Raw genomic sequence first — 12,609 nt, forward strand, 5'->3', positions numbered from 1 at the left:
TGAAGTATTACGACTGTTCTTCTCAAGTTTTTCAAATGACTAGGAATTTTTCCCTACTCTGACCCCAAAATGTAGTGAATATGGAATTGGAAAAGATTGGTAAAACCAACAATTTTGCAATGTTTTATCTTATCACAGAAATTATGAAATTAATAATTCTGAATTTGTTACATTCAATATTTGCAACAATACTTCCCTCTCCAAATATGAAGGACAATTTTAATTTCACTCAAAGGAGGAGAAGAATGTAACTATAACATAAACTAGAAGTTGTCTTTTTGTCTTTTTCATATAACCATTTTTAAAGTCTTGAACAGACGAACCCAAAATAAATCTGAATCCTCAAAAAAATCTTTTACTGTAGCAGGAAAGGTCTATGGGGCAAAAAAATCAGAAGGAATCTGGTAGGACTTTTTCAGGTAATAAATTTTATTAAGTGTCTCAAATAAGATCTGATCTGATGAAGTGGGATGAAGGTCACAAAAAATTGTCCCCTTTAATAATTTTAATTGGAAAGGGTGCTTGAAAGGTCCTTCTGTATATTTCATAAAAGAAAAAAAAAAGAGAAGCAGTGCATGGAGTGGTGGGTTCTGTAACATCAACGATGAGCCAAAAATAAACATTTGTTCAGAGATCATCATTAGCACAGTAGATCTGCAAGACAATTTTTTAAAAAAACAACAACAACCCAACAACATGTACAATGCTTTGAATCTATTGGGTGAGACAGAAGGGAAGTATCCAATGCAAAATGTCTACAATTCTTTCTTTTTCTGGGGAGGGAATAAAAATTAAGGGGTAGGCAAAGACTGCCCTTTCTCAGCCACATTTTTGAGATTTCAAATTAAAGATTTCCATTTTTAAATGCTGAAGTAATGATGTAATGTTTCATAGGTGTGTTCTAGAAATTTAACAAAGCTCAGCAATCCAGCACCAAATTTGCTTGCTTTCCAAACTGTTTATATGCATATTTATATTTAGCTTTAAAAATGGGCTGCTTTTTAACAAATGAAAATCAGATTTATGCATGAGGAAAATGCAAATTGATTGGGTTTTTAGCAGAGGTTTGCAAAAATATTAGATGATTATGAAGGGATGGAGTTGTCACAATTACAGAAGAGCAAGTGAAGAAGGTTTTTTGCTCAATCCTTTCTCTTTTTAAAGCAGTTGGCATTTAGTAGTATTGTGATAAAATTAGATGGCATATTACAGCCATGTTGTTGTTGTTGTTAGCTGCGAAGTCGTGTCCGACCCATCGCGACCCTATGGACAATGTTCCTCCAGGCCTTCCTGTCCTCTACCATCTTCTGGAGTCCATTTAAGCTCACGCCTACTGCTTCAGTGACTCCATCCAGCCACCTCATTCTCTGTCGTCCCCTTCTTCTATTGCCCTCGATCTTTCCCAGCATTAGGCTTTTCTCCAGTGAGTCTTTCCTTCTCATTAGGTGGCCAAAGTATTTGAGTTTTAGCTTCAGGATCTGGCCTTCTAAAGAGCAGTCGGGATTGATCTCCTCTAGGACTGACCGGTTTGATCGCTTTGCAGTCCAAGGGACTCGCAGGAGTCTTCTCCAGCACCATAGTTCAAAGGCCTCAATTCTTTGGCGCTCAGCCTTTCTTATGGTCCAACTTTCACTGCCATACATTGCAACTGGGAAGACCATAGCCTTGACTATACGCACTTTTGTTGACAGGGTGATGTCTCTGCTTTTTAGTGTGCTGTCTAGATTTGCCATGGCTTTCCTCCCCAGGAGCAAGAGTCTTTTAATTTCTTGGCTACAGTCCCCATCTGCAGTGATCTTGGAGCCCAGGAAAATAAAATCTGTCACTACCTCCATTTCTTCCCCATCTATTTGCCAGGAATTGAGAGGGCCAGATGCCATGATCTTGGTTTTCTTAATGTTAAGTTTCAACCCAAGTTTTGCACTCTCCTTCTTCACCCGCAACAAGAGGCTCTTTAGTTCTTCTTCACTTTCTGCCATTAGAGTGGTATCATCTGCGTATCTTAGGTTGTTGATATTTCTTCCGGCAATCTTAATTCCAACTTTTGATTCATCTAGCCCTGCCTTTCTCATGATGTGCTCTGCATATAAGTTAAATAGGCAGGGCGACAGTATACAGCCTTGCCGGACTCCTTTCCCAATTTTGAACCAATCAGTGGTTCCATGTCCAGTTCTCACTGTTGCTTCTTGACCCGCATATAGGTTTCTCAAGAGACAAATAAGATGGTCTGGTACTCCCATCTCTTTAAGAACTTGCCACAGTTTGTTATGATCCACACAATCAAAGGCTTTAGCATAGTCAATGAAGCAGAAGTAGATGTTTTTCTGGAATTCCCTAGCTTTCTCCATGATCCAGCGTATGTTGGCAATTTGATCTCTAGTTCCTCTGCCTCTTCGAAATCCTGCCTGTACTTCTGGTAGTTCTCGATCCACATACTGCTGAAGTCTAGCTTGTAGGATTTTAAGCATGACTTTACTAGCATGAGAAATGAGTGCAATGGTGCGATAGTTTGAACATTCTTTGGCACTGCCTTTCTTTGGAATTGGAATGTAAACTGATCTTTTCCAATCCTGTGGCCACTGTTGAGTTTTCCAAATTTGCTGGCAAATTGAGTGTAGCACTTTTACTGCATTGTCTTTTAAGATTTTGAATAGCTCAGCTGGAATACTGTCACCTCCACTAGCTTTGTTGTTGCTCAGCTTTTCTAAGGCCCACTTCACTTCACATTCTAGGATGTCTGGCTCGAGGTCAGTGACCACCTCATTGTGATTATCTGGGACGTTAAGCTCATTACAGCCATAGCAGGCTTTAAAAAATTAAAGATGATTAATAATAATTAACATTCTCTCCCTGCATTTTGGCAGGCAGCATGGATGAAAACTTCATGTGTAATATTAAATTACATTAATGTTTTAATCAAAGCATCATTATTTTAAGAAAGTATTTTGGTTTGGGTCTGATTTATGAAAAATGTTTTGACTTGGCAATGCTTTCTAAAATCTTTCATCTTTATCATACTTTGGCATGAATGTATTACAGCAGGCATTTACCGATCTTTTCTTTACTGTATCCCAGGCAAACTGTTCTCTGCATAATGAGAAAAGTGTTACCTTCTTTTCTGTTTCTGAAAAATAAACCTGTAAGTCTCCAATATTTCCTTTTCCACTATCCCACACTATCCTACCATTTTACAGAGAAACTAATCTAACATTTTAAAATAGAATAAAGAAATGTAATAGATTCTAAGATAAACATTCCCTGCAATTCTGAAAGTAGATATTTTTTGTTTCCACTCGGTTAACATCTTTCCCACCCTATGTGATTTTTCAACACTCAAAAGATCATTTGTCATTTACAGGGGTTTTTCTATTCTTGAAGGAACTCTGTCTAATGACCATTCTTTTGTTTCCTGAGGTTTTACAATCCATCTTTAAAGAGCCTTAAGATAAATAGAGATCCACTCAGAATGCGGTCTGCATGGCAGGTCTACTTGTTTGTGAATCTAGGACTCACAAGAGATTATCCGTCATCCAGGTCATGGTTGTCCCAAAGATGCTTTTTCAAGAGGCAACTGGATTTTCTTGTTTTTCTTTGAAAATGTTTCACTTCTCATCCAAGAAGCTTCTTTAGCTCTGAGCTCTAGAGCTTACATAAATTAGCAATCAAAGCTTTTCCTTTCTGTTGAATAGCTAAGCACAGAAACCTGCCAGCCAATCAGTGATTATTTGCTCCCTATTTTATCTCATTCATGAGAATAAAAAAGGATATTTTGCTAACATTTATCCAAGTTTATGAGCTTTTCACAATAACAATAATCTGTGCTCTTCCAAACTTATAAAATAGTATAGGGTTTCCTGCCTGAGCAGAGGGTTGGACTAGATGACCTCCAAGGTCCATTCCAACTTTACTATTACTATACAGTTTGGAAAGCAAGCATATTTGGTGCTGGATTGCTGAGCTTTGTTAAATTTCTAAAACACACCTATGAAACATTACATCATTACTTCAGTATTTAAAAATAGGAAAACTTTAATCTGAAATCTCAAAAATGTGGCTGTTACCACATTATATACTATAATGCCTGTATGCTATTATATTAGTAGCCCAGAAGTTGAGTAGACAAGAATATCTCTTTTCATGAAAGTATATAGACCAATTCTTCAACCACAAGGTAACATAAATTTCTGGGTTTTGAACATCTTTCACTGTCCTGAAATGATATTTCTTTGGCCGTAGATACAATATTACTGGCCAAATGAAATATGAAAACATGATTGTGACCAATATAAACCCACCTTTTCCCATTATCAAAAAGGTCAAACATCTTTGTCAAAACCCTTTCATTTCTTACCCATATCTTCTTGGTCTCTCAGATATTAAGGAATTAAGGTTTATATTCCTTCAAGTTTTCCCAGGTTATCAACATCAGGCAACTGACTACCAGAACAATATGTTTTTACTCAAAAGAAAACTGGCATTTAGTAAGCGTGTACAATAATAAGTCCTTATGTTTGACTCTTTTTTTTATTGAAAAGTTTTATCATACATTTTATCTTTAACAATCCTCCCTACCCCTCCCCCCTCCCCTCCCCCCCCGACTTCCATGAGCTAAGTACAAGGTATAAAAAACAAAAAAAAAATCATAAACATCCATATGCTAACAACCATAAACTCTAAAATCTATCACTCTCTAGCTCATATAGGATAACTACAAACACTATTAATATAAAATATATAAAAAAGAGAAAAAAAAGAGAAAAGAAAGGAAGACTTATTCAAATGCTACATGAAACTTTTTAGTCCCATATTTATTCTGGATATACTCGATCCATTTTCTCCACTCCATAATATAACGTTCTTGCGAGTGATCTTTCAAATAAGCCGATATCTTTGCCATCTCTGCCAGGTCAGAAACCTTTAAGGTCCATTCTTCTATAGTCGGCAGTTCCTCCTTCTTCCAATACTGACCTATTAAGAGTCTTGCTGCCGTAATTAAATTCAGCATCAACTTATGTTTGACTCTTGAATTATACGATAGGAAAAGGGAAAGGAAAGGAAAGGAAAGGAAAGGAAAGGAAAGGAAAGGAAAGGAAAGGAAAGGAAAGGAAAGGAAAGGAAAGGAAAGGAAAGGAAAGGAAAGGAAAGGAAAGGAAAGGAAAGGAAAGGAAAGGAAAGGAAAGGAAAGGAAAGGAAAGGAAAGGAAAGGAAAGGAAAGGAAAGGAAAGGAAAGATTAGGTTCAAACATTCCAAAACTATGGGGTCTTTTTCAATTCTTTTGCCCATCCTGCATCATCTAGGAATGTGCTGAAAATGACTACTAAGGAACATTTGGTTCAGTCCTAAGAAAATCATAGCCAATTTCAGATTTGAGGGGGCATGTGGGGATGAAGCATTTTAGGAAAGTGTAGTGGAGGAATACTGAGGGCAGCTCTATAGTATTAGAATTTCCTGACATTTTTTTACACCTGAAAAAAGAGTTAGAAGCACACAAAAACACAGTTTAAAATTTGGCCTCGAGAATAAAAGAAATGAGAGGGAAAACAATCACCATTCATTTCTGTCAGCATCACAGTTGCAGTCATGTTGAGAGTCAATGCAACTTCCTTCTATTCCACAAGCACACTTCTGCACATCAGGAATGGAACCTCCCCAGTATGTCTGTGTCTCATTGATTTTTCCAATCCACCAGCTGAATGGAATGCCATCTATAAGGCAAGTTAGAACCAGTTAGCGTTTCTAGAGTGTGACAATGCTGTGTAGTAGTAGCTTTGGCTCAAGGAAACCAAATAGCTTACAATTTTTTAAAAAAATAAATAAAATTATCCCACTATGATAAAACACCAAAATATTTTTCATTATAATGTTTCATTACCATGAGTAACATACTGTGAAGGTTTCTCCTTAGAGCATGACTTGAAACAGAGAACTGGTAATCCCTGAATTGGTCAGCCATGATATTAGAAACATTTATCTTTAACAGGACACTTCAGAAATTTGCTTTATGAAAAGACGGAAGTCCTCCTTCCCAAAACATTCAGGTAATTTTCATTTTGTGGAGATCGATAAAAGATCAATACACTGCTGTGAGATTAGAAGAATAAATATTGTCTAAAAAGGCTTCAACTTGGTTAAAAAAAGTTACTGTGATAAGAATTACAAAAGTAATAATCATGTGCTAAACAGTTGGAATAGTTTCATGTAGGAACAACTGGGAATGTTAATGGTCTTATGGCAGACTACTTAACTGTCATCCAAGATATGACAATGATAGTCATATTACAAGTAACATTGTGCCAAAATCTATCTTCCAATTTCCTCTAAAATCTTATTCTCCTACAAAAACATATTTCTATTTTCCCATACTCTCTGATGTTTTAGAATATATTTAGATAGTGTTTTTGAGTTGTTGCTGTTCTCTTTTCCTTCAGGAAAGTGCTATGGATATTTTCTTTTATTTTACAAATCTCCCCATCCCCATCTGAATGTGTACACCTCCTAGGCCCGCAAAGTCTGATGGGAAAAGTTTTGTTACCAGATTTAAGTGCAATGTATGAAGCTAGGGACGTGACATACTGCTGGATCAATTATAGAAGCATCCTGTTCTAGGCTTTAGCAGATGTAATAAAGATCAGTTAGAAACTGGATTACTGTAATAGCAACCTTGTGTTACATGCAGAAGTCCAAAGAGATAGTGATACTGATACTCAGTTAAAAAAAAAGCACAATGATTAAGTGAGTGGTTTCAGGCCTTGGCAGAAGAAGAATAGTTTAAGAATCTAAGGATTTATATCAGGAACTGAGCAAGCATGATAGAACAACAGAATAACAGTGAAGATAAAGACATTATTGCAATAGCTGATTTTGTTCTAACTGAAGGCTTTGTAATGATTCCTGCAGAGTTGACACCCAGGTCCAGTTGCTGCTTACTAATGGAAAGTAGTCAAAAAAGACTTATTAATCCCCTATATCTTTCTTCTGGACAAGTCTCACATACTGAATCAAGTACTGTTGAATCTTCTGTGAGTTCCTGCCTCAACAGATGTTCTACCTTGAGTTAGAACCCTTCCAGGCTGACCATGATTCTATGACCATGATAGAGAAACATATTACTGGACATCTTATAATTCTGTTGATGTGGTTTTTAGTTTTATTAAGAAAAAAAGTACCTCAAGAAAATTCTTTTGAGTCAAAGTTTTTTAAAAATAGAAATGGTTTATGTAATTTTACTAGTATAATTTGGTTTAATGTATCCAATTCCATAAAATATTTTTTCACATACAAATCTTTCCTCAGCACAATTTACAACAAGAATAAAAAAATCTCCAGTTTTAATTCTCCAGTATGATAAATTAAAGAAGAGTTGCTGCTGGCTAAATAGAGCGGTAAATGCACAAAATACAGAGAAAAGGATAATTACTAATGGATCTGAAGCATGAAGACAATCCATTTTAAAGAAGAAAGAAAGGTGAACTTTATGATAAATGCTGAAGAAAACAATATGTAGTAATGTTAAAATATGTGATGCTGTGCATGTGGATCCTGATTTTGTTAGGAATAGTCAATTATCCACAAGAGCAATTGCTGCATTTTAAAAATACGGAATTTGTTTCTGCACACTTTGCTTTTAAAAAAAAATCTAATTAGGGGATGCATAAAATCTGAGTGTAGATCATGGTTTTCAGACTCTGTATGACAGAGGTGTCGAACTACTGGCCCATGTCACAAGGAAACTATGCCCACCCCATTGCCGGCAATGGGGGGAAAGTTCTGATAAGTCGTGTAACGTCATGTGACATCGCAAGTTTGACATGTCTGCTCTATGATGTCCCAGCCTTTAATTCATTGATTTGTTCACATGCTGCACAACAATCTGGCCAGCAGGCCTTTAAAATGAGCTCATAGTTCCAGAAGGAGAAAGAAAATGTGTAATTATATGCAGTGCTTTTTTTGTAAGAAGAAAAGGTGCTGGAACTCACACATGTCATACAACCCGCCTTGCCTACCGTACAAGGTTCAATCCAAAAAAGGTGCCAGAACTCCATTTTGAGCGTTTTATGACAAAAAAAGCCCTGATTATATGAATGTTCCATAAATTTGTCAGACTTTGCTATTCATCCTAGAAAGATAGACAGCTTGTAGAACACCTCATTTTGCTTGCCTGTCTGTTTGTCCATCACAATCCAGTATTTTTGATCTAACCTCTTTTGTTTTTGATGGGAGAAAGTTTTGAAGAACTATAAGAAGTGCTTAATATATTTACATGATCCTATAACTTTGGATTTCAAGTCTCTTTAAAAATCAACTATGTAGTATCGGCAAAAGGAGATTTATAACATTATTTCATGCCCTCCATATATGGTAGGTATGCTAAAGATAGTACCATTATTTTGTAAGTATTCTGAAGCATTTTCTTTTTCTTTTCATATACTTAAACGGTCTGAGCAGAAAAAGAATATGAATTCAACTCTTCATACATTTGTTTCTTGCCATGTAATTAAAAAAGTGATGCTTTGTATTTTGTGACAGAGTTCATTCAGCAAAATTAAAATAAAAAGCAATGAGTGATGGCGCAAATAACAACAAACAAAGAAGGCTGCTAGAAGTGAATTAGCCAAGTCTCCAAAATACAATTCAGTTTGCATGTTCATAAGCTGTTTGGAATAAAAAAGGCAAATATACTAAAAATCCTAGCTTAAAACTGGGCTGCTTACCTTGTGCAGTAATGCAAATCTGCTATGATTTTTTTTTAACCAGCTCTATTTGTTTCACTAGACAACCCATGACCTATTCGGTCACTTGTTTCAGAGATGTTTCCTTACTTAAACAGAGAAACAGAATATCCACAGGCTGGCCAAAAAGCAGTAGTTGCAGGAGCAACTTACAATTTATTGCTGGCTTCCCCACTGACCTCCTTTATGGGAAGTTGGCAGGGAGCATTAGAAATGAGTTTGTCAGATTTTAATCCCATGGAAGTTAGGCATCCTGGTCACAACTCTGCGAAATTTCAAGCCCTAAGGTATACTGTGCCATCATTACCTCAGAAGAGTTCACACTTTCTGCCTGTTTCTCTATTGACTTATGGGAAGTTGGCAGGGAATATTCTTTTTTCCACATATAAATATAAGCTGGTGCCATTTTCCCTCCTCTCATGAACCACAAAACCACCTGCCGCTTTTTTTGGGGGGGGGATCCTCCTCCCAGTGCAGTGAAAAAAACCTGCACTGCCATTCCCTATTCTGGTATGTTCCCTGGGGCCACCTCTTTTCAGGAAGAAAGAGGGCTCAGCTCTGTGGCAATCCCCAGCCAGCCCTACTTCTTCAGCAGACATCTGAGTCACTCACTCATCCTTCCTTCACTGTCTACCACCATTAAAAGGTTTCAAATTTCAGCCTCCGTTCCGAAGCAGCCAGTTGCTGCTCACCCATTGAGCTTTGTTGCCAGTCAACTGGCCACAGAGGCAAGAGGTAGGCAGGAAAATATAATAATCATACAGCAATGTGTCACAGAATCACTGAAGTGGCCACAGATTTCAATCCCATGGGAGTAATGAGTCCTGGAGTTTAACTGCTTTCTATTCATTAGCTCATTTGTCAGCCAACTGTTGCTCTATGGTGGACCATTTCACCCAATGTAAAGTTACAAACAAACAGAAACAGGAGTTTTAGTAGTATATTGTAATGGGTTCCCCAGAAGGTGGCTCAGATTATGAGGAAGAGTCAGCTTCAGGAACTTTGGATCAGAGCATAGAGAAGCATCTTGAAGATGTGGGGGGACCCTGAACCAGTTGTTGTTGGGCGAGAGGAGGAGGACAAGCCAGGAATCTCAGAAAGGGCTGAAGGAATGTTTGGATGAGCGTCTGGCTGCTAAAGAGAGGGTAGAGATGTAGGTGCAGACAGAGGCTCAGAAGACCAGCCAGAAACAGTGGGCAGAGAAGGGGCACAGCTTCATCAGGTCAGTGGCAATGAGGACTGACTTCTCCGCCAGATCCCAGGGCATTGCAGGGCCAAGAGGAGGGAGACACAATGGAGTTGGGAAGTCTACTTGTGAAATAGTAGCCTCACTCCTCCTAATGAGCTGCACCAGCCAGTAGCTATCTAGCCCAGCATGTGGAGTAAAGTGATGCTGGAAACAACTCATCTGTTTCTTGCCATGCATCTGTTTTGCCATCATGGCTCTTGCCTTTGGATTTAAGCTTTGACTCTGCAACTGGACTTTGGACTTTACTTGTTGGACTTTGGACTGGATTTTGATTTTGTGATTTGTGGTCAGACCATGGATATGTCTTGGGACTCCGAACTTGGTGGGTGACTTTATGGAGTTGCTCTGTGTTATCGGACTTGAGGATTGGACTCATTGGGTTTTCTGCAGGTTCCTGCATGGGGTGAACACTATTTGAGAACGGCAAAGCCTCAATAAAGACTTCAAACCCTTCTGACTGTGTGCCTGTGTAATTGGGACAAGACATATATAGATTAGAGGCTGGTCTGCAGAAATCCAGATAGTCACTTAATGGCAGCAAAGAGGCCGGCAAAGAAGCTTTCTTCTATGTTGTGTCTAACTGAAGATTTGTAATCTGAGCCTTGTCTGTCAGCCTGGATTTAACATTAAGTAAGTCTACATGACAGCCAGTTTAGTGTGATTATTAAGGCACCACTTTTTGTGGGGGGAAAAATCTCTTCCCAAGAAAACTGCAGGGACTTGTCCAGAATTGGACATGGTTGAACAGAAGAAGAAAAAATGTCTACAGTAAGACAGACAGCATAATATTGTATGTTCTGGGATACTAGTATTAACTATCCTATTAACTCTATGTGTTCTTTGGTCTATAACCATATTGGGTTAAGTATAAAGCAGTCAAGAAAGCTGGCATGACAAACCTGTGCATTCTCAGAGCTCCTTTCCTTCCCCTTTATATGGACTTCAATTAACAGACCAGTGACAGGTTGGTGGTAACACATGTGTACATTGTTGTTCTGTCTAAATGATCTTGGCATAGTTTTAACTGAATTCATAAAGCTGTGTATTGATTGAGTTTGTTAATGCAATTAAAGGATTGTCACTAAGCAACAATTAGTGAAGGGTGGTACTTTATCTATGAATGTTCCTAATCAGACAGATGCAAAACATGACCTTGTGAGGTCTGAATGCTTGTTTACATACTTTTCATATAGGAGTAGAGTGCAATGAATTCTTTTTCTGCAGAAACAGAATGAAGTTTAACGCTATAGACTTATAGTTATTACTGTAATTGAATATTGCATTTGTCAATACATTTAGTGAACGGGATGCACATGGGGGAGGTCAGGTTTGCAGAATAAATGTCTGTTATAAGTAGAGAAAACTAGATAATTGCTTATTTACAAGAGTAACTGCTGAATTCAAACACTACCAGCACCTAAGGGTACGTGTGCGTGCCAAATTGCATATGCACAAAAACAAACACAGATTTTACAAAGCAAGTCTCTGGTTTCTTTTAACATAACTGATGGAGCACAAAATAAAAAAAGCCTCAGCTGCAGAAGGTCTAAATTCCCACATCATGCAACTGTATTTCCATGATGGCTATTTCTATGTGGATATATTTTTCACTTTTTTAAAAAAAATGTATATGTATGATTTTGTTTTCCTAAATTTCCTCAATTATAGTACTTTCTGTACTATATTAAAAAAATGTTTGGCATTTTGCAAACAAACCTGTATGATATATACAACAGAATCCTTTTATTTACAGTATATGACGTAGGTATGGTTTTAATCTTTCATGGAATCCTTTACTCACTGTTTCTTAACTTTAGCTGCTTTTAAGATGGGTGGACTTCAACTCCCATGATTCCTAGGCAGCATGGTGGCTGGGGAGTTGGGAGTTGAAGTCCATTTGCCTTAATGCTGCCAAGGTTGAGAAATGGTGCTTTACCTGATTTAGTATTTAGATTTATTTTTTAGTTCTTGTTATTTATTGTATACCTTTCAAATCATAGGCCAAGAAGTTTTACTAAACAGTAGGTTTAGGCAAGAAATTGAGTTAGATATTGTTTAATGTTTTTGAGCATAATTACACACTGATCTTGGTGTTATTGAGAAACTTTTTGGTTAGGGAGCTTCTCAATGAATATTCTAAAACTTTTAAATAACCATGTTAAAATTAACAAACTAAACGAACACTGGGATGAAATAAGAAAAACTAAAACAGTTTTTATTGCTAAAAGATCAAGCTTTCGTTGGCTAACTGCCAACATTGTCAGGATGGAAACGCTGGGGTGGGGAGATTGCATTTATACTGTTGGTGTCTGCATTCTGCTCATGGAGCACGTCACCGGTCTGTTTGTTGAGGTCGGCTGTATTTCTTTGAGTTGTCGTGCATCCGTTTTTGGAAGATGTAGTTGTCTCTGGGTATCTGTTGTTAAGAGTGAATTGCTGATAGTTCTATGTGTTGTAGCGATAGCTCTAGGCATTGTCCATGTTCTTGTCATGCACCCTAAAGATCCACTCCCCAATGAAGAAAAATCCTCAGTCGTGTACAAGATGTCATGCCAGAATTGCAATTGCAATTACATCGGGGAGATGGCAAAATGACTGACGACTACAGTGCATGAACACAAGCTTGCTATT

General features: G+C 37.5%; 1 protein-coding gene across 1 annotated transcript in view; it reads right to left on the reverse strand.

Moving 5' to 3' along the window:
- The window catches only part of CNTNAP4 (contactin associated protein family member 4), a gene marked incomplete at both ends in the record, with an annotated part of 283,127 nt that overhangs the window by 35,835 nt on the left and 234,683 nt on the right, over window positions 1–12,609 (reverse strand). Inside the window, one exon of the mRNA XM_083353791.1 lies at window positions 5,549–5,705. Coding sequence (XP_083209917.1) covers window positions 5,549–5,705 — 157 coding nt within the window. The remainder of the gene's footprint in view (window positions 1–5,548; window positions 5,706–12,609) is intronic.

This window comes from Vipera ursinii (genome assembly GCF_947247035.1).
Source record: "Vipera ursinii genome assembly, chromosome: 2".
NCBI classification, from domain to species: Eukaryota; Metazoa; Chordata; class Lepidosauria; order Squamata; family Viperidae; genus Vipera; species Vipera ursinii.